At 38.3% G+C, this 22,831-nt stretch overlaps 1 protein-coding gene across 3 annotated transcripts; it reads left to right on the plus strand.

Annotated features, from left to right (window-relative positions):
• The first annotated feature begins 2,814 nt into the window (after nucleotides 1-2,814).
• LOC112278850 (uncharacterized) lies at nucleotides 2,815-8,405 on the plus strand. Of its 3 annotated transcripts, none has more exons than XM_073529849.2 (9): nucleotides 2,815-3,470; nucleotides 3,918-4,773; nucleotides 4,895-4,971; nucleotides 5,159-5,327; nucleotides 5,672-5,760; nucleotides 5,954-6,118; nucleotides 6,255-6,332; nucleotides 6,548-6,651; nucleotides 6,836-8,405. In XM_073529849.2, the coding sequence occupies exons 2-9, from the start codon at nucleotides 4,164-4,166 to the stop codon at nucleotides 6,939-6,941; spliced, it is 1,398 nt and encodes a 465-aa protein (XP_073385950.1). In that variant the 5' UTR covers nucleotides 2,815-3,470; nucleotides 3,918-4,163; the 3' UTR covers nucleotides 6,942-8,405. The 3 variants fall into 3 exon arrangements, with proteins under 3 accessions (XP_073385950.1, XP_024368468.2, XP_073385959.1); XM_024512700.3 differs by having other exon boundaries at nucleotides 3,923-4,773; XM_073529858.2 differs by having other exon boundaries at nucleotides 2,815-3,420.
• Nucleotides 8,406-22,831: the final 14,426 nt, after the last annotated feature.

Genomic DNA, 22,831 nt, shown 5'->3' on the forward strand with positions numbered 1-22,831 from the left:
TAGTAAGATATACATACATATTCCTAACACCATCGTAAGAAATCAAGTAGAAGATTTAGTAGACGTAGATAAGCTGATTGAGCAGTTCATCAATATAGGATTTAAGTTGGAAACAAAAAATAGACTTAACATGAACAGGTTTATGTCTTCTAATGAGTATTTATTGTCTTACATGTATGAGTCTCTAGTGATAATAAGGACAAAGTAGACTTAATGGAGTAGTAAGCTAGTTGTAATATAATAGATTTTTTTTTATCTGTTAGTACCACTGATTTTTTTATTATGTGCTACAAAGAAGCACCATCTGCTGTTGTTACAAGCACTTATCATCATGGACACCAGACATAAAATATTAACATTAACACCCATGCTACTAAGCAGAGCATCTAAGAAGGTGCATTCTTCACCTCTACAAAAGTCTTACAAGTACCTTTCACAGAAGGCTGAAGAGATAGATACATCAGAGGTATTCACCTACACTCCAAAGAAAGTCCTTTCCAAGGAAAAGATCAAGTATGTTGTATCTCGAACAATTAACAGAAACATGCTTGTAGCGATTGATCTTCTTAAGCAACTAAAGAACACCAACAACATTAGTAATATCAGCAGTGCAAACTTTGAAGCTCTTATTACTAAACCTCTTGATAAGTTTCTTGATGGAAGAGTAGTTAAGAAGCAACAAGAAAGAGCAAACCAGTTTGATACTCCTAGGAATGTCACAGGTTCCTTTATTAAGCTCTTGAACATACTCAAGCGACAAGGTGCAAATGTTACAGCTATCAAAGTCAAAGACAATCAATCATCATTGTCATCTGCATCAAAGTTGTTTAGGATATACATATCAAACAATCTAGAGAAGAATAGAAGGCGAATAGTACTTGACTCTACACTTCAGAATCTCTTTTCAGAAGACCAGATACAAGATTTGTACGACAAGAACAAAGGAGAGTTCATAACACAAGGTCAGATACAAAAGCTAGCATCTCTTTTAGTAACAAAAAGTACATAAAAAAACACTTTTTTTTTTTCTAGATTTAATCTATACTCCCATCCGTTAAGGTCACAAATCTTGATATCCTTCTTCGATAGAAGTGTCATCTCATCATCATACATATGTCCAATAGCCATCATCTTATTATCGATCTCAGCAAATATGAGCTTGGTGTTTAGATCAACGTATACGTCTTCCATATGCTCAATAGCTCGTAGCTTCATCTCTGCTGGTAATCTCCTTTGCTGTCTCTTTGCACCAATGACATCACGAAAGCTATTTATTTGTTTCTGCTTAGTGTCATTAAGGAGTCCATCAGCCTTCATCATCATATTCAGATGCCTCTTACAGAACTCAGAGTTTATAGTCCTTGGAAGAGAACACTTCCTACCCTTGTTGGCACCACTTTGAAGTACCTTCTGGCACGTTTCTGCATCGTTTCTAGAGGGTTTAGAGCTAGATCCTATTACGATGGAGATATCAGCAGATTGAAACGTTCTTGATGCTACACTGTTTATAATGTCAGTGTGAGCTTCAAGATCTGGTATTTGCTCTATCAAGTTTGCAATGAAGTTTTGGCACGAGGCCCAACTGAGTTGGACACCAACATCCTCAAGAGCACTCTTTAACTTGGTGACATCGAAGGAATCCATATCTTATTGTTTGTATCTACCCTGAAATAACCTTAAGGATAGATAAACTAGTACAATAATCAGTATGTCTAACGAGGAATTAATAATACACACCCCCCTATTGTCTCATGTTAAAGAGGCATGTACAAGACAATCTCATTAAAAATTCTACATTAACATGCAATTTTTGCTGTAATTTTTGCTGTATCCAAATTTTATTATATACAAATTTCATCTATAGTGTTAGAAATTCTCAACAATGTGAATAATTGATAGACCACCAGTATTGGAAATGCTGCGGGTTGTCCATATAGTATTTGTTATTTTTATAATAATTTTACAGAAATAGAATAGTACAATAATTTACAGAATTAATAGGTAGCTATACTGGTGACTCCAATAAGAACTTTAGCGAAAGTAAGTTACAAGAAAATGAGGCATTAGTGATAAATACTTGGTCAGCGTGGATGGTTTAACTAAATGCAACCGTTGGGTAAACCAGGAAATATTATTAGACCAGGAGTGTAAATAGCTTCGTGAGAAAATATTACAAACAATCACACATAATTCTTCAAAATATATGCTGTGTTACACAGCGAAAATGTCTGGATAAACTCAGCAACGTTCCTTTATAGGATGCCAACATGTCTATGGTGTATGTATTGAAGATTGTCATAGAACATAAAAGATTCGATTTGTCAAAGTTCCAAAAACTTTCAACATATAATACAGTGAATGTCAAAACACATAAAAAAATATAAATATATATGTATCAAATAATAAAGGAAGATTGACATTTTAAGATGCATACAGAGACATAACTGATTAAAGGTAATGATATAAACCAAAACAAAAATCAACCTTGTATCAAACACAACAACACGATAGAACCTTATTTCAATAATCCAAGCATCCGCAAACAACTACATCAAAAATTGCACGTTAATGCAAAATACTCAGGGTGATCAAAAGAATCTAAGGCTCGATTGAATCTAAGAACAACTTCGCAACCACAATCCTCCAAGATTGATTCCAATAAAATTGGGCTCCTACACACATCTTCCCAAAAGTAGACAAATCTAAAAAAAACTCCTAAGCAGAGGGGGGGAGGGGGGGGGGGATGGTGGCAGAGTCCACCGTGGAGGGCGGAGGGCGGAGGTGCAGGGGGGTAGTGTGTGCAGGCACGCCATTAAGGAAGCTCCGATCTGGCAGGTTTGGCAGCGTGGATGGTTCGGTCGACTGGCTTCGAGTCTGGACTGATTTGCTGAGGGTTTGTGGTAGCCAGCAGGGCGACGGAGTGCGTGGTGGAGCGGGATGGATGGAAGATACTGCCTGTGGTGTTTGCCTTAGTTAGTTGGCAGATTGGAAGGCGAGCCAGGGTTTGAATTTCGATTGCGGGGCTGCGGGAGTCGCGTGTGTTCTGTTGGCAGCCTCAGCGGAGGATCGTTTCCGTTGCTGGAGGCGTGTCGAGGAGTGGAGCGTGGCAATTCCGGTGTGGGCGTGGTACTCGCGGTGAAACAAGGGTGGGGAGGTGTGGTACAGATCGCAGTGGTCGCGGGTGAGTCTCGGTTGTGGAGCAGAGTGGTGTCGGTGAACTAGGGTTTCGGGGATTGCGAGCACGGATTTGCACACACACGCTCACAAAGACAGACACGGGAGCAGTTGCGGGGCAGTGGAATTCGGGCAGGCGTTTGGGAAAGCGCATGTGGGCATGTTGCAGCGCGGAGGAACTGGTGTGGTTTGAGGAGTTTGGTGGCGGTATGAGGGACGCTTGCAGGCAGTGGCGAGGGAACGCAGGTGTGGTTAGGGAATTGGTTACGGAATTGCGGGTGTTTCCGGAGTCCCCGGTAAGCTGGGGAGCATGATGGTTGGGTGCGAATCGTGTAGGGGATGTATGTATGTTGGACGACCACCTGGTGAAGGTGTGAATGATCGGATTGGTGGATTTCATGGATCGCTGTGAACGGTGTGTGTGTGTGTGTGGTGTGAGGGGTTTCGATTTGGTTTTGGGGCCAGGGTGTGGAGGGTTGCATGATGAGCAGCGGATTTGATGTGGCGGAGGTTGTGTAGAGGAGACGGTTGGGCGTAGGGCGAGGTTGTTAGTGAGTGGGAGGTTGGATGAGAAAGTTGGCATGCGGAATTGAGTGCAGAGGTGGTGATTTGTGGATGGCGGGCGGGGGTGCGAAGGCGGGGTGGAAAGGCACGTCGGTGTGGAGTGAGGGTAGGAGTGGATGAGGACAGGAGGATTTGAGGTGGTGTGAGTGGGAACTGATGATGTGGTGGTGGGGGGGCAGTCCAGTTTTGCACAAGACGGTGGCAGGGTTTGATGAGTCGGGAGTGTGGAGGAGGTATCGGTGGAGGATTGAAGACGCAGCAGCAGTGGGACGGATGATCGAACTGGAGCTGGAGGCGAGGACGTGCGTGGCGCAGACACGCAGGGAATAACATCAGGAGCGGAGTGGTGTTGGGTAGGGGAAGGAGGAGGAGGAGGAGGTGATCTGCGTGGGTGATGTGAGACGTGGTGGAAGAGTGGGAGGAAGATGGAGAGCTCGGGATCGGGATCAGAAGTGCATCGAAGTAACGGTGCGTCGAGGAGGTATGGGATGCAGCTGAGTTCGGCGAACTTCTTGCCGGGTCCTGTGTCGGCGTTGCTGGAGTTGACGGGGCTGCTGCGCGGGCGAGGCAATGCATCGGAGGGCGAGCAAGCGGGCGGTGCATCGGGTGGTTCAGCGGGGCGAAGCTCGGAGGGTGGGAGAGGGGGCGACGGAGGCGCGGAGGTATCGATCAGGATATTTGGGGTGGGGGAGTCGGAGCCGGTGCAGGTGTCGAGTGGTCCAGGAGTCGCGAGTGCGAGGAACGGGACAGGGTCGAGCAGCCCGCAGTCGGTGGGCGGTGTTGTTCCGATGCGGATAGCGGGCAACGAGAGCAGCGGGAGCATAGGTGGGAGCACAGGTGGGAGTGTAGGTGGGAGCATAGGACATGCATCAGGCGGAGAGGAGAGAGGGGAGGGTTTGGACAACGAGGCGGGTGGGAATGGGAGAGAAGGCGGGTCGCAAAGGTACGATTTTCAGCAGCTGGCGCGGTGGATCGAGCAGGTGTTGCCATTCACGATACTGCTGTTGATGGTGTTCATTCGACAGCATTTGCAAGGTGAGTGGTGTGATGGGATGGGACGGCATGGCATGGCATGGGTGGGAGGAGGAATGGGAACGGTTGCGGTGCGGGGGAGACAGGGGCGGGAGATAACGTGTGGCGGTTGTACGTGTTGCAGGGTTTTTTGTGGTGTTCTGGATTACGGCTGTGATGTTCAAGGCAAACGACGTGCTGCGGAAGCAGACAGCGTTGAAGGTAAGAGCGAGGGTGGTGGGGGTGGGGGCGGTGATGGTGGGCATGACTTGTTTGTGAGGAGGTGCTGGCGAAGAAGTGGAAGTGGTTTTGAGGTGGAGGCGATGAGGTAGTGGGGTTGAGCGGTATGGTAGAGACGGATGAGAGTGAGATGCAGGAGAATGACGGTGGGAGTTGTGGTTGCGGACAGAACGAGCGGAAGCCTGGCGTGCTGGTGGCCGTGGGATGGGGACTGGTGGTGCACGTAATCGGGGTGTATTGGTGGTATAGTGGAGAAGCATTGTGGCGGCCACTGGTGCTTTTTCCGCCGCGGGAGATTCCTCCATTTTGGGATGCCATATTCATCATTGTGGTGAACGGTAGCCGATCTGACTTGGTTAATTATGTTGTTTTCGTCGTCGTCGTCGTCGTCGTCGTCGTTGTTGTTGGTATTGGTGGTGTTATGCATGATGACGGGATCTGCGAAGGTGTGTTTAGGTGTGGGCATGTGTTGTGATTGGGGGGGGGTATGAGTGCACGTGGAAGGGAGGAATGGGTGACGCATGTTGGAGAGGTAGGAGTGTAGATTGAGGGGGAAGGAGTGAGGTTGTAAGGGTGGTGGGAGGCGCGTGGAAGAGTGGTGGGAGGTTGAAGCGGGTGCCGGAACGTTGAGAGTGGAGGAATGATGGGGGGCTGACGTCGGGGTGTGGAGTGGAATGTGTAGACACGGTGGCAAGGCAGGCGGCAATGGTATTCAAATGCGGGGTGCTGATCTGGTACAAGGACATCAGAGGGCGGAACTACCGTCGACAGGTGAGCAGGGGAGTGAGTGAGAGAGAGAGAGAGAGAGAGAGAGAAGGGGAGGGTTTGTGGTGGGACGTGATGCGAGCGGGTATGAGGAGGGGACAGGAGGGGCGGGGGGAACGTGCGCGTGCAGGTGGGGGGATGATGGACGGTGAGAAATGTGGAGAGGGTGCTGAGGGTGGTGTGGTGCGTGTGGGTGCAGGCTCAGCTGTTGACGCTGGTGGAGTATGTGCTGCTGTTGTACCGGGCTTTGCTACCAGGACCGGTGTGGTACAGGTTTTTCTTGAACAAGAGTTATGGGAACCTATTCTCATCGCTGACGACGGGGTTGTACTTGACGTTCAAGCTGACATCGAGTCTGGAGAAGGTATGGGTGTGGGGGTATGAGGTGGTGGGGTTGGGGGAGAGGTTTGTTTTTGTGGGCGGTGGAGTTTGCGGGAGTGGGGACGTGGAGGGGAGATGTTGTGGAGCATGTGATGGATGGTGAGTGGATGGTGATGCAGGTGCAAACATTTTTGGCAGCACTACGAGCATTGTCACGGCGGGAAGTACAGTACGGAGCTTACGCGACGAGCGAGGAGGTAAGTGGACGGAGGAGGGAAGAGGGCAAGGATGGAAGGGAGGAGTGGAGGGGGGGGGGGTTGTGTTGGAGAATAGTGGGGGTGGTGGGTTGGGTGGGGTTGATTGGTGTAGGTTGTGATTGAGGATGTGAAAAGTAGCGGGGTAGCGAGGTGAGGGTTGAGGTGATACTGAGGATGGAGGGGTTTGGGCTGGTCGGGTTGGTGTATGTGTGCAGGTGCTTGCAGCTGGAGACATGTGTGCGATATGTCAAGAGAAGATGCATGCTCCGATATCGCTGCGGTGCAAGCACATCTTCTGCGAGGATTGTGTGTCGGAATGGTGAGTTGGGTGGCATTGCAGTTGGTGGTTAGGATGGGGGGTGGGATGGGAGGGAGGGAGGTAGGAGGGATGGATGGGTGTTTGTGCGGTTGTTTGAGCGGTGTTGTGTATGAAGAAGATGGTATGGGTGGGGGTTGAGGAGGAGCGATGCGTGAACGTTGTGTGCGTGGTGTTGGATTGGCAGGTTCGAGAGGGAGCGAACGTGTCCGTTGTGCCGGGCCGTAGTGAAACCGGTAGGTCTGCGGTCGTATGGGGACGGATCGACGAGCCTGTTCATCCAGTTGTTTTAGAGGGCGTTGTGGAGGGAAACGACGGAAAACGTGTGCAGGAGCGAGTGCAGCCAAGGTAGGTGCGATGGGGAGCACGGCCATGGCGAGGCTGAGACGTTGGAGAGGCGGCTGATATTGCGCTGCAGTGGAGGCATTGAGTGGCTAGGGAGGGTGCCTAAGGAGTGGAGCGCTATGAAGAGAACAGCTGCATGGAGGAGAGGGTTAGGAGGGTGGGGGTGACGGGACGGGGAGGGGATGCCGGGGCGAGTCGCCACAGAGAAGGTCGCGGGTGTGATGGTGTGGCGACTCGTTGAACGTGAGTGACGAGTACGTCGCAGTGCGGGAATGGGTGGATGAGGGCCGTGCATGGGAACACGGGTGGGTGGAAACGAGTATGGTTCTTTGACGGGATGAGGATGCGATGTGCGTTGGACGGGGCGGGGAGGGAACACGGCTGCAAATGTTTGGGAAGGGTGGTATGAGAGGCGCAGGATGGTGGAGAGACGCAGCGGTGTTTGTGTTTGCGACGATGTTGGGTGTTGCACAGAAGGAGAGGTCGACGGAGGTTTTCGGGATGTGGGGTGGCGGTGTGGTTTGGTTGTGGAGCCGGACGGTCGGCCCGGTGGGAGTGGTGGAAGCGGAGGGGGGGAAGTGGCGAGGTCGCGAGCAGTGAAAGAGGTGCGGGGGGAAGTGGAGAAGTGGAACGGTAGGTGCACACAGGTGGCGATTGCAAATGCATGTTGGTACTCCGGGTGGGGAGTAGGGCGTGCGAAGAAAGTGGTGGAGAGGAAGGTGGGTGAAGTACAGAGTAATGGGTAATGAACTGCGTGGCGTATGGCACGCAGCGTGGAGGATGAGAGTGCGGTGGTGGGGGTTGTGGAGGAGCTGGTGTTGCTGGTGGAGGCGGTGGGAAAGATGAGATGTCGGAGGAGGTGTTTGGTGCGGGAGTTTGAATGGAGGTGAGAAGAAGGTGATTCTGATTATAGTTCAGAGGGCGTGAAGAGTCAGGAGGAGCATAGAAAAAGCATGGTGTGAAGTCACATCGCCGAGATTGGAAGCACAGTGGATGGAAGTGGGGAGAAAGAGATGGGGGTTTGTGGAACCTGATGCAAGGTCATGTGGTGAGGAGAGTGCAACGTCCATCGGAAGCGAGGCCTGGGACTGGTGACGAACATGAATGTGAGGTTGGATCGGCGGAGTGGCGGCTTGGTAGACTTGGGAGTGCTAGAATGATGGAGAATATTGTGTACCGTGGTGGAAGATTGGGAGAGAAGAATGGCATAGACAGAAAGAGGTGGTTGGAAGAGAGAGGGGGGTTGTGCAAGGGACCCTCACGGGAATAGGTCTACAGAGTTGGAAGTGAACATAGAAGAAGGAGCAGTGATGAAGGTCCGAGATGCGCTTGAAGGAGATTCATTGGAAGACGGTGTATTTGTACAACGTCTTAATTGGATTTTTGAGATGAAATAAGCTCTGTTGAGATCATATGATTTTGTTGGTTTTTGAGCTTGTGTGGGGAGTGGTGCTGGAGTTGTGAGGAAGGAGGGACAGAATTGGGTGCTAAGTTGTGGAGAATGGGATGATTCACATATGCACATGTCGTTGATGGTAGTGGGGGTTGTATTTGTCTGGATGCGAATGGAGCGATGAATTGTATTTTTGGGTTGTTTGCAAAGCTTGGATGGTTGTGGAGTGATATCTCATGTCGAGCACTGTTTGATCACATCTGTTGGGATTTGGTGGAAGAGTTGGTTTAGTATCAGTTTTGATTGTGTTATTTAACAGAACATTTGAAACATTGGAGAAGTGTTTAATTTTTGATGTTGCTAATGGCTTGAGATTAGTGTTTCAATGCTAGAAGTGAGAGACTACCATTTTTTTGACAGGCATCTTTAGAAGCGTTTTAGTATCACATTTGTTGTTTTTTTAGAGAAATGTCTGGTCACATAATAATTTGTCCTATTTATAGGGGTTTTAAAATTCCGATTTTTATTGATAGTATTATCTATTGTCAACTTCCAAATTTTTTACTATTTGGAGGTTTAGAAATGATATTGTAGGTGTTTAAATGGATTATTAAATTTAAGAGTCACATAAAAATGATTTGTGTAATATTTGAATGATATATGTGTGTTTAAATAAATTTTATTAATTTGATTTTGGAATATTGTTTAGAGAAATTATTATTGTTTTAGAAGAGTCAAATTTGTAATAATATGCAGAGAGGAATGTTAAATAGATCCAAGTTTTTATTAAATTCTGTGACCTATCCTAACCATCATGGAAACAAATAATGGTTTTTGGATTTATTTTTCCATTATTAGATTTACAACCAATAAAAATTCATCATGATCACCATATTCTTCAAAGGTGGGTCTATCTAGTAAGAGCATGGATCTATTTAACATTGCTCTATTTAAATGGATTAGTTAACTACATTGTATTGTTGTTTAGGTGTTTTAGTCTTGTTAGAACTATGGTTTTTAGCATTGAATATCTCATTAATTCCATTGAGTTTATAATTAGTAAAACAAGTTGGTATTTTATTTGAGACATCTTTAATTTTAGAAGTGGTTTATATAGGGTGTTTTAATACTCTTATTAGTTTTGTAAATGTTTTTGTATTTTGTAAATAAAATTGAAAGTAAGAGTATTAAATATAAAAATAAAAATAAGTATTAAAGTTTGGGAGTTCACCCTTAGATCATATGGAGTCCAAATTTGTAGTTTTTGAGTTGTTTTTATGTAGAAGATGCCTAAAGAATCCAATGGCATTCTTGATTTGTGAAGTGGAGATTATTTGGAGCATTAAATTGGCATTTATTCAATATTATTTTCTTTCTAAGCAAGTTTTTGATTTTGTTTCTTTTTTCTTATTTACTTTGTTGATTTTGTTTTTTTAATTGTCACAAGTATTGTATTTTATAACCATCAACCACATATGAGTGCTAGTTGTTCTAGTTTATTTTTGATTTGTGACCTATAATCTTAGGCAAATGTTGCCACATTTCACAAGCTGGAGGACATTTCTTGTAGCATGTTGAGAGATTTATTCCTAAGAAAAGCTAAGGATATTTCTTTGTCTGATTGGAAATTCATGTTTTAGATGTATATGAAAGAAAAGTGCAAAAGGTCTCCTACTTGTATTGAGTGGTATGCCTTTGAGCTACTATGATAATATTTGGAGCATGAGATGCTCCAAACTTATGGAAGGTAGACTAAAGAATATTTACTTGAATTGCAAGAAATAGAGCATTATTGGGAGGCAAGAATAGAACTTATTCCAACTCTTAAAGAGGGTGTTATTTCAAGTATAATACCTACAATAAAGGAAGAAGATCCACTCAAAGCAAAAGTTAGGACATCTTTGGAAGAAATCAATGGAAAAGAAGCAACAATGACCTTAGACAACACTCGACCTATTTTATTGCAAATGGTTCAAGCATTAAAAACAACTTTGTTTGTAATAGGAAAGCCACCATCATTTAAGTTCTTCTAGATATTTATTTAATACTTGAAGAATGAATATGGAGATTTTAGGTGTGACTAAATGTAATGCATTCAAGATTCTTGACGTGAAAAAGGAAGATATTCTACATACCATGTATACTCATTTGGCTTGGTTTGTAGTTGAATCAAGTGATGTATTTGTTGAGAGTCAACTTGTTAAGATTTTTTTTAATTTAAGATCGATAAGTAACTTTTGGACTTAGCGACACCAAGAAATATTTTCAACTATGATGGCAAGGCAATGTTGGTTTAAGCATTTTCTAAAGTTGAAAAATTTGATAGGACCCTTTATGAGTATGGTGCTACTAATATGATTGCTTGGATGACGAATTGGCTAAGCCTAAGAAGTTTGTAAGTGCCATAAGTAGCTTAGCAATAATTAAATTTAAAAGAACTATATATTATTAGGGATATGGTGAATCTAGTCACACCGTAAATAATTCCAATTGTCCTAAAAAAAAAGATGGTCCAACATATAGAGAAGTTTGGGAAAATATATATATATATTAAGATTGGAGAGAATTCTAAAAAAAAAAATTAGAATATACTCATTGTGGTAAATTCAACCACATTGAGAATAATTGCTTTATCTTGCATTCAAATAAGTAGCTTGTTTTGGATAAAGAAAAAGTCTTTAAAGTTAAATTGCCAAATTGAAAAAAGAGTCAAAATTTGTGGTCTCATTAAGCCAAGTCATTGAATCTCATATGAATTCTATAGCTAGAGTAAATTCTTATACTCTCCATAATTATATGTTTGGTACATTACAACAATTGGTTGCTGCAGCTACTATATGTATTCAAACAACACCAAAGAATATGGCACTTGCTATAAGTTAGGTATTAGAAACCTTATTTGGTAGTCAAAGGAATTGTAGAGATCCTAATACTCATGTTAAGAGTGTGTTGGTTGTACATTTGCATTTGGTTTAAATTGCATATATTGTGATTTGTTTGTAGCACTTGATGTGTTGTGTATAACAATCTTTGTTTACATGACATTACTTTTACAACCAAGAATCTTAGATGAAGGATATAGAAAGAAAAGAAAAAATAAATAAAAAAAATAAAAAAAAAGAAAAAACTATATAGTAATTAGTAAAAAGTGTGTATCCAAACATCAATGTGTAATTCTTGGTAAAAAAACTACTTTGTTGCTAACAATATATTTCTATTAAAATTGATATTCAATTGGATTTATATATAACTAAGTTAATTGTAATATAACTTAAAAACACCAGAAGTTGAGAAAGATGTGATTAAACTTCAATGAAAGAAGTTATTGTGTGGAGATTACTGTATTGTAAGGAAATAATAAGAATGAAAAAGATGTGTTTATGTGTTGACTAAAAACATCTTCTGCATTTGAAATTGCAGTCAACAGAGTTCCAATTAATTTATGGATCCAGGCTTAAAGTCTCATCTTTTGTTTCTTCTTCATAGCCTTTAATTGATACATCATCTAAGAAAGATATTGTTATTCTTGATATAAAATCACTTAATATCTTATATATTCTATTCAATATGTGTCAAGGACAAGAACTCGATGAAAAAGCAATTCTGACAAGTGAGCTTTTACTCTAAGAAAGGTAACAAAATATAAATAAACAAGTATGTATATTGACCTTGTTATCTATTATGTTCTTTTGTAACAATCATTATAAGTATTGAAGCACGTGGGTTGCAGTATTCCAAGCAATAAAGACATCCATAGTATTTAAATTTCAAATAGAGAATTTAATATTGATGAAACTTATGACTTCCTAATAAAATAAAAATAACTTAAGTGATTGTTTAATAAGATTCATGTTTAAAAAAATTAAAAATCTATCAAGTTTTAATATTACATAGTTAATATTTCATGTTGTTGGAATTCCTTTGTCTTTTGAAGGAATGTGTCAAGGACAAGAACTTGATGAAAAAGCAATTCACTCAAAGAAAGGTAACAAAATATAAATAAACAAGTATGTATATTGAATGAGAAACTAGAATGGCTATTGCCAAAAGACAAGAAAACTAGAGACCCTTGAAACTAGAGTGAAAGCAAGTAAAGAGTTGACAAGAGTGAAGAGGGCTTCATTCTTGTCTCTATATATACTATCTAATTAGGGGCTATGTGGCGATGTTCTATAGGACCTCCAATATGTGTTGACTTTGTAGGACACATGCCTTGACTTACAAGGCAAAGTTTTTCTACGTGTGGGCCACATAGTTAGCTTGATCTTTAAGCTAACAATATTTGTGGCACATGGCTAACTTGTTGACCACGTTTCTAATCCAAAAAATCAATTAAAGACATCTATGAAGTCAAAGTAGCATCTATGAAGCTTCTAGGAAGCTTCCATATTAAATACTATAGACTTAACTTACTTTTACCTACTTTTACTTACTTCCACCTATTTGTATATGTAATTACTAACTTACATGAGTATGTCTCTGACATTACCCCCCCTTCTAGAGACGAGTTCCACGAGGAACGGTCATCATATGTTGAAAAAATCTATGATGCAACGAATTATATTTGCCACATACTCTGATCTTTGCTCTCTTTGAAGATGATTGATAGGGCCTCTCAATCATCGGTAGTGTCCCATACCAAGGTGGAAAGACCACCCAGTTATTTGATGATTATTTAGGCCTTCATAACTTCCTTCGAATAGAACATTTGAAACACTATCAAGAGTTGTTCCTACTTCTAGCAAAATCACCAAACATTGGGAGTCCCTTCCCAAATCGTGATACCAAATGCATTGTATCTCGCCATCTATTCGAGAAAAAATATGTCATTCTTGAAGATCTTCATCTCGATTACGTCATCTTGAAGGTTGTGATAATCGTAATGTCTCATCCGACAGGTCAACAAATGAAGGCTCTTGAGTCGAATTTGCTGGTTGTTGGTTCTCCATCTCCTAAGCATCACAACTATAAAGAAGCTATGAACAAGGATTGAAAGTAGAATGTTATCTTGCCTAGATGTTGTTTCTTTTATAAAGAAGGTTTTCATCTTGATTTTGATGGATGTCGTCGATGAAAAGCCTCCACCGCCTTTGTTGCATTTATAAGATTCTTTATTGGCTCCCATGTGTGTTCACTAATATCATATCCGTGCCAATGGACAAGATATTCCAATTTATTTCGGTGTCGCCTTGAATCTAAGACTTCTTCTACTTCAAACTCTTCATTATTGTCCACTTCTATAAGAAGAGGTGGAGCTTGTCATTTTCTTGGTATGTCCACTATCTTGTATGGTTCAAGAAGAGACACGTGGAATATTGGATGGATTTTCATTGACTCCGATAGATGTAAACGATATGCAATTGGATTGATTTGTGTAGAAATAGAAAATTATCCAAGTCTTCGATAGTCCAACTTGTCACAAGCACGAGTGGTCTTGATATTGTGACGAAGTAACTATATCTTATCATCCAAGAGGAATGGTGGTTGTTCCTTTCGATAGACATCCGCATTGACCTTTTGTTGTTCTTGAGCCTCTTTTAACTGCGCCTTCATCGTTGTATGTAGCTCTGATAAATGAATTGCCAAATCTTTTGCACTATGATTATCAACTTTTGAAAAGTCAAAAGTATCAAGTCATGGATGATAACCATAATTAGCAAAGAAAGGTGTTTGTTTTATAGAAGAATGTATCGTATTATTGTAAGCAAACTCTGCCAATGGCAAAAGAATTGTCTAATCATCTTGTTGGTAGTTAATGGTACATCTTAAATATTGCTCCAAAACTTGATTAACACGCTCTGTTTGTCCATCAGTTTGAGGATGGAATGTCGAAGATAGTTTTATATCTACTTTGAGAATCTTGAAAAGAGTCCACCAAAATCTTGATACAAATTGAATTCCCTTATTTGATATAATATCCTTGGATAATCCATGATAGCGATAGATATTTTCAAGAAAGAGCTTAGCTGTTTCTTCACCTGTGCTATCTTAGTAAATGGTACAAAATGTGCTATCTTGGTAAAACGATCTACTATCACGAATATAAAGTCATAAGAACCTAAGATTGAAAGATCTATGATGAAGTCCATAGAAACAGAAGACCATAGTTGTTTTGGAATGGGTAATGGCTGAAGAAGTCCAAAAGGTCGATGACAAGGAGTTTTTGATCTTGAGCAAATATCACATGATTGTACAAAATCTTTGACTGCCTTCCACATTTGAGGCTACCAAAAATTCCTAGATATTAGCTCCAAAGTCTTATTATATCCAAAATGTCCTGCTGATGGGAAGTCGTGATGAGCTTGAAGAATACGTAAATGTGCTTCTCCTTCTGGAACATATAGGCATCCTTCAAAATAGAGTAGGTTGTTCTTGAATTCAAATTTAGAGGGATCATGAGATTTAGAAGAATTATTCTTGATATCATGAATAAGAGGGTCTAAAGACATACTTAACTGGACTTGCTTAAGAAAAGTTAAATCAACAGTCAATGTTGATTTTATTGCTCGAAGATGAAATTGCTCCGGCTTCAAGAGAACCATTCTTTGTTGCTCAAAAGTTGCATCTCCTTCTTTTGATGCAAGATAAGAACGTCAAGATAAGGCATCAGACAAACCTTGTTGTTTTCTTGGCCGATAAGTGATGATGAACTCGAATCTCGATAAAGACATGCTCCAACGAGCTTGATAACAATTTAATATGCTTGCTGACATAAAATACTTGAAGTTCTTGTGATCCGTATACATGGTGACTAGACTAGAAGCGCCTTCTAGATAATGATGCCATTCTTGAAAAGAATCCACAATTGCAAGAAGTTCTTTGTCATGGATCTCATAATTGACTTCTGCTGCTGAGAATTTTCTTGAATGAAAGGCTACTGGATGAAGTTTGTCATCTGTTCCCATTTGTGATAAAACCGCACCCAGAGCAAAGTCTAATGCATGTGTTTCCATAAAGAATGCTTTGGAAAAATCAACACGATACAAGATTGGTGCAAAAATAAACATTGTCTTCAAAGATTCAAAAGCAACTTCCGCTTCTTGATTCATTGGAGTTTGTTTTTACAAGTCAAACGTGTAAGTGGAGCTGCAACTCGAGAGAAGTCCTTGATGAAGATCTGATAGTAGTTGGCAAATCTCAAAAAGCATTGGACATCTCTTACCGTTTTTGGGATCTTCCAACCTATAATAGTTTGAACTTTCTTAGGATCCATTATATGTCCATCATTTGAAATGATGTAACCTAAGAAATCGACTTGAGTAGTGTGGAATACACACTTTTCTATCTTGGCATAGAGTCTTACATCTCTTAATTTTTGTAACACACGATGAACATGAAGTTCATGCTCTTCTGGATTCTTAGAATAGATCAAGATGTCGTCTAGATAACAGACCATAAAATCGTCTAAAAAATCTCAAAAAATATCATTCATTAGATGTTAAAAAGCTACTGGTGCATTTGTAAGTCCAAAAGGCATGATGTTGTATTCAAAATTTCCATACCTAATTCGAAATGCAGTCTTCCATTCATCTCCTTCTTTGATGTATACTAGATTGTATGCTCCTCGGAGATCTATTTTTGTATAGATCTTAGCTTGATTCAGCTGATCAAGAAGTCCAGATATTAAAGATAGTGGATACCTGTTCTTGATGGTAATCTTCTGGATTCCTCGATAATCAATACACATCCGCAATGATCCATCTTTTTTCTTCACAAATAGAATTGGAGCTCCTACCGGAGATTTAAAATGGCATATAAAATTCTTGGTTAGATTTTCTTCAATATACTCCTTGAGTTCAGTCAACTCATTTTGTGATAAATTGTAGATTGGTCCGAATGGTGGTTGTGCTCCTTCTTGAAGGTGAATTGAACAATCATAGGGACGATGTTCTGGGAGTGTATTCCCCTTTTTTTTTGTTAATCAAATACATCTTGAAATTCTTGATATTGGCTTGGAATGCCACTTGAAGTCTTTCCACCAGTAGAAACAGGTGTGGCATAAATAATATATGGTGATTCTTTCATAGCACCATACAAGAAAGCTTTTATACCTATAAATACGGGTTTAATTGAACTAGACTTATGACTCTCTACTTGATTTACTACATTGTTAGTTATACTTTTAGAGAAAGTAAGAATTTGAGAAATCTAATCTATTTGAGGGTTGTATTTTTTTAACCACGATAAATCTAAAATAACTGGATTAGAAGGAGATCTTATGATATTAAATACTACAAAGCTATTATGACCATTGATTATTACTTCTATAGGAAGGATTTTGTGAGTAATATCTCCAAAAGATAATAGACGACCATCTATGACTTCTACATGATTAGGTTTAGTTTTCTTTATTAAAGATATGCTATGTCTTTTAGTAAATTCTTCATCTAAGAAACACGCCGAGGTTCCTAAATCTAACAAGGCACAGGCTTTGTAATATTTAGGTCCTAAAATAACATTTAATGTAAAACAAAGAGAGGTCTCTAAGGAGAGAATAGGACCTTTACTAGATGTTGTGCAAGGTTCCAGCTACACGATCCCTATTGTAGCTGGACAAATTTGTTTTCTGACATATTGTCTTCTTTCACAGCCATACTCCTCATTTCATGATTGCGTCATTTCTTTGGATAATGTTGAGCAGTGTGCTTTGGTTCTCCACAATATAAACATAATCCTTCTTGACGACGACAAGTCTTTTCTTACTCAATAAGAGGTTTGAAACGTATTGCATTAATTTGCATATCCTCTACTTCCGAATGTATGTGTTGAAGAGGTGTTGGTCTTGCCATTGAATTATAGTAACGTTGAGGTCCACTTGTATGGTTCTCAGATCAAAATTCAAAAAGGCGATTGTCACACTTCACAGCAAAGTCAATTGCTTGACTCAATGTTTGAGGATCAGATAAGTTGAGCATTAATTTTTTTACCTCATATTGTAATCCATACAAAAATTGGCTAATAAGTACAACATCATCCCACTTGATATCAGTTATAAGTTGTCAAAATTGTGAAGCATACAATGTTACTGATCGATTACCTTGTCGTAAAATATAGATCTTATTGGTTGCAACACGAATTACATCATGTTCTCCATACATGGATCAAAACTCTACCAGAAAAGCCTCTAGATTATCCAATATTGGATCTCGTCGTTCAAGAAAAGATGAAAACCACGATAGTGCTGAACCTAAAAGAAGTGTACTAATGAATCGAACTTGCGATCTTGGGGCTGGGTAGCTTTGGGATTGAAGTTCAATCAGAAGTTGCACTTGATTGATAAATCCTTGAAACTTGGATCTCGTGCCATCAAACTTCTCAGGTAAGATAATTCTTGGTTCTATAATACTAGAAGGACGTTCCACTATAGAAAAAAGGACATGGTTTGGTGCAGATGTTGAAACAACTCCAACCATTTCTATATCTTCACTTCCTGCCAATCGTGTTGCTTCTTATAGTGGTAAATTGAGTTGATGCATCACAAGCATTAACTCCCTCAATTGCTTTTGCATTTGTGCCATTGCACTCTTCATTTCAGCAAGTTCTGCTATGATAATACTTAGAAAAGAGAAGATGTCTAATATTGCTGAAGACAAATAGAAAGTAGGACTTGAGAACAAAAAAAATACTAAGGACAATATCAGTTTAGAAGAGGGTAATCCGCAACTTCCAATATGCTTGTGTCTTATCAAGAAAAAGGAGTAATCCACTTTTAATCAAGATTAGACAAAGCTCTGATATTGTAGGTGTACTCTTGCCAATCTGTCAAGGGCAAGAACTCGATAAAAAAATAATTCAGACAAGTGAGCTTTCACTCAAAAAAAGATAACAAAATATAAATAAACAAATATGTATATTGAAAGAGAAACTGGAAACGCTATTGCCAAAAGACAAGAAAACAAGAGACCCTTGAAACTAAACTAGAAGCAAGAAAGGAGTTGACAAGAGTGAAGAGGGCTTCATTCTTATCTCAATATATACTATCTAACTAGGGGCTACGTGGCAACGTTCTATAGGACCTATAATATGTGTTGACTTTGTAGGACACATGCCTTGACTTACAAGGCAAGTTTTTCTACATGTAGGCCACATAGTTAGCTTGTTCTTCAAGCTAACAACATGTGTGGCAGATGGCTAACTTGTTGACCACGTTTCTAATCCAAAAAATCAATTAAAGACATCTATGAAGTCAAAGCAGCATCTATAAAGCTTCTAAAAAGCTTCCATATTAAATACTATAGACTTAACTTACTTTTATCTACTTTTACTTACTTCCACCTATTTGTATATGTAATTACTAGCTTTCATGAGTATGTCCATGACATCATGTGTGCCATAGAATTTGTAGCTCTTTATGGTAATGTACACATTCTAACCAATCCTAATGATATCTTCATAATTGTCAAATCTCTACTTTGCATTGCCAATTGAAATTGATCATATCTTGAATAAAGAACATCCATTGAATAGATTGCTCTTCCAGCAAATGCTTTTACAAATTCATTCACAATTGGACTTGAATCCATATTTATAATAGTTACTTTATTTACAGGTTGCATGTCTTGTATAAATCTCATTGTTTCATTTTTCTTTGTCATTGTAAGCCATCAATTACAATAAGGTGCTATTGATGGTTCTAAAATTTTTATTTTTATCTTTTCATTGAATAAATCTACTAACTTAGATAAATGTACTCTTGGTATTGGAATTGGTTTTTAAATTCCATGATTCATGAAGAATAGTAAAAATAACCATGGGTGCTACAATAATTGGATCAATACACCTAATTTTATGTGCTTCAAATATAAAAGCCTTTCTATGTTGTAAAAGCATATCTCTAAAATATTTTTCTTTACATTTTGTCAAAAATCCATCACATCCAATATTTAATCCATTTAAAGTAGCATCGATAAATTTATGCTTTATCTTCCTTGGATTCCTTAAATTTGGTTGTATGGATGCTCCATTGATCTTTTCTTCACAATTTGATGGTAATAGCAAAGCCACTACTTTGACCTTTTTTGCTACTGATTTATACTTAGTTTCAACATATACCTCTTGGAGATTTAAATTCTTTTATAAATCTTTGAATTTCATCATAAGATTCTTTAAAATACACATTAATAATCTTATTCTTCATTTTTAACTTACATTGCAATAAATAATTTAATTCCTCCATAGTATCTGCAAAACCTACTTCTTCAAATGCTCCTAAAATAAATTCATTTTCAACCAATACTCCATTTTCTTTCAAGTTTTTCTCAATAATTTTAATATGACATTTTTCCATCCTTTTTATCTTGTTAATAGTCTTAAAAGATAATATACAATCTTATATCATCTCAATAAGTCTAGTAGATAATATCTCTTCTTCTGAACTAAGTGAGAACATTTCTTTCTCTAATCCATTATAATCTTGCCTTACAATGGTGTGTAATAAAAACCCTCAAGGTCTTTAAATTTCTCATTTGATAATAGCTTCTCTCTCAACTTATCATAATTTCTCTGATGATTAGTATAAACAATTAAAAATTGAACTGGTTTTATCTCATCTTGTCTTTTTATTCTTGCATAGGCTCAACCATCATCCATTACCTTTGTTTCTATTCATGTAGCAATAATATATGGTTTTTCCAATATAATAGGATATGTAGACATATCTCACATAATTTTTTTTTGTTTATGAATAACATCTTTTATTGTCACCTTGATATTTGCACAAGTTCCATACAAATCTCTCTTTGAATTGTTTGCTAATCTTATCATCCACCCATATTTAGTATCAATAGGCTATTTTTCTCTGTTATATAATTCTTTTGACATCAAATTGATTTCAAAACCATAATCAGTTAATGCTATAACTGGTTCTTCTAAATTTCCTAATTATATCAAATTTTTTGTAGTAGTCCTTATCCAATGACTTCTAAAATAATGACTAGAAGCTTGAATGACATTGTTCCTATCTGTAAATCTTACTTATAAGACATCTCTAAAATTTTACATTTCATCTTCTTCATCTTCATTGCTTTCTATTGCTCTTGTTCTTTATGCATTTGATGTCACAGTGTGTCCTATAGATTGTCATTTTTTCTTTATTATATCAATAATAACTTCATGAAACTCAAACTTTGTAATTTCTAGAATTTCATCAATTATAAATTCAATCTTTAAATTTTAAATGTGCTCCTCCAATACCTTCTTCAAATCTATAGCAACTTCAATATCTGATTGTTTTTTCTTTTTCAATTTCTCTTTCTTTTTTAGAAATATTCTTTGTTATCTCTTCATGTATAGGATTCTTTTGTTGTCGTGCTTCTTCTCTTCTTGTAGTTCTTTTTGAAGGCCCTTCATTATTTTCATCTCTTTTTTGTTTTTCTTCTATTAATGCTTCATATTGACTCCTTGCAATATGAGCATGCATAGATAATCCATCTACTAGATCATTCCACTCAATAATTTGTCAAATTTTATTACCAACATGTTTTAAATCATTTCTAGCAAATTTTTTACTTTCAACGTAACTCATTGCACTTATCCATAAAAAACTAGATTCTTATGAAAACTCAAGATTTACATTTAAATATTTACTAGGATTTTCTTCCACCCAATATGTTGATGCTTCATTGCTTGAGATTTTATGTACTTTAAGAGCATCTACACAAATACCTTCATTCTTCCTTTACTAAAATTTTTCTTTAATTTTTTTCGATTTTCTTTTAAGTATATCATACCATCTTTAAAAAAATAATTCTTTTATGTAGTACCTCTATAAAATCTTCACATTCCCTTCTTGAATGATTTGTGCTATCACACCACATGTACTTATGTATTACACCTTCTATTGGCCTTAATATTTTTTTTATTGATACTCTTAATGATTGGTCTTTTTCTTCAAATATTGCAAATTTTATTTCTAAATCTCTCATCATATGTATGATTTCATTGATGTCCATTTGTTCTTTCTTTGATGTAGCCATTGAAGGCTGAATCAAAGATAATAGATGGATAATAGAAATTTTTATCTTAGATGCTTGTAATGGTCTTTGAATATCCACCCTATCTTTCCTCTTTTTCTTTTTGTCAATAATCCTACTGCCGCTTCCACTTCCTTCCAATTTATTGTCAATCCTTCATCTTCTTCTTTATCTTCAAGCAAGATTTCTAACTTCTCTTGCAACTCTCCATCAGCTACTTGAAGAAAGAACTCTACTTTACTTAGATCTAACAATTGCCTTTCCTTCTTTGATAAAGAAGAATATTACTTTTCAAAATTTTTTAATAGTTTTTTTTGCTAAAAGACCCTTTTCTAGCCTTTTAATCTATTTAAAAAATAATTTCTTTGTAACTCGATTACTATCTTCCAAGAAAAAATCATCCTTCAATATTTGAAATAATTTTTTCTATGAAACTTCTAGAACATGCTTCAACTCTATTTCTTTTGTATAGCACTTTAAATACTTTATAATGTCTTTCTCTTCAAATTGATCAATCTTATCTACAATCACTTATAATGCTTTGTTTGCCATATTCTCTTTGCACTCTTTAACCTGTTGCTATTGCATAAATAAGGCAAAAGCTTCAAATATGCTTGTGGAATTGGAATCAAAATACATACCTTATCCTCTACTAGTACCTCCACTTATAGCTCCAATCAAAGCACTGCTAATAGCTCTTCCTTCAATTTTCTTACCTTCTTTCTCCATAATTCAAATAATCCAAGAATTTTTTTCAAATACCTTCTATCTTAAGCTTTTCATGTCGGATTTATGAAATATATTGTATTATGTGAAGTGTTGCTTGAGAATGCATCGAACACTTGGCTGTGGAAGGTAAAATGGAAATTATAAGAACAAAATCATAATTCCAATAGAATATTAAATAAACTCTAATTAAATCTTAACAATGCTAAACAAGCTTTAATCAAATTTAAAAGAAATCTTAAAGAAATTACAAAAGAAATAATAAGAAATCTTAAAAGAGTTAAAAGATAATCCACAATAAACCTTAAAAGTATCCTTAAGAAGTCCTAAAAATTATTAAAATAATTAGAATATATCTTAAATAAATCTCTATTACGTTCTAATTTAATCCTAGTTGAAACCATAATGGACTTCAATCAAATCCTAGACAAACTCTAAATCCTAAATCAAACCCTAGATAAATTCTAAATTCTAAATCCAATCCTAATCAAATCCTAGATAAATTCTAAATCCTAAATCCAATCCTAATCAAACCCTAAATCTTAAACCAAATTCTAGACAAATTCTAAACCCTAAATCCAATCTTAGATAAATCCTAAACCTTAAATAAAATCCTAATAAAATCTTAGATAAATTCCAAATCCTTATCAAATCCTAAACATGAATTTTAAACCCTAACCATATCCTAGCTAAAACCTAAATCCTAAATCAAATCCTAGGATAGTTTAGAACCTCAATATTTTTTTAT

Source organism: Physcomitrium patens, chromosome 2 (assembly GCF_059467195.1).
Source record: "Physcomitrium patens ecotype Gransden chromosome 2, ASM5946719v1, whole genome shotgun sequence".
Classification (NCBI taxonomy): Eukaryota; Viridiplantae; Streptophyta; class Bryopsida; order Funariales; family Funariaceae; genus Physcomitrium; species Physcomitrium patens.

Excerpts from the sequence above, each read along its gene's own strand:
- LOC112278850 (XM_073529849.2), top strand. The coding sequence starts at position 4,164 with ATGGAGAGCTCGGGATCGGGATCAGAAGTGCATCGAAGTAACGGTGCG. Across the intron at positions 5,328-5,671 it reads ATTCATCATTGTGGTGAACG|ACACGGTGGCAAGGCAGGCG; the intron begins GTAGCCGATCTG and ends TGGAATGTGTAG. Across the intron at positions 5,761-5,953 it reads GGCGGAACTACCGTCGACAG|GCTCAGCTGTTGACGCTGGT; the intron begins GTGAGCAGGGGA and ends GTGTGGGTGCAG.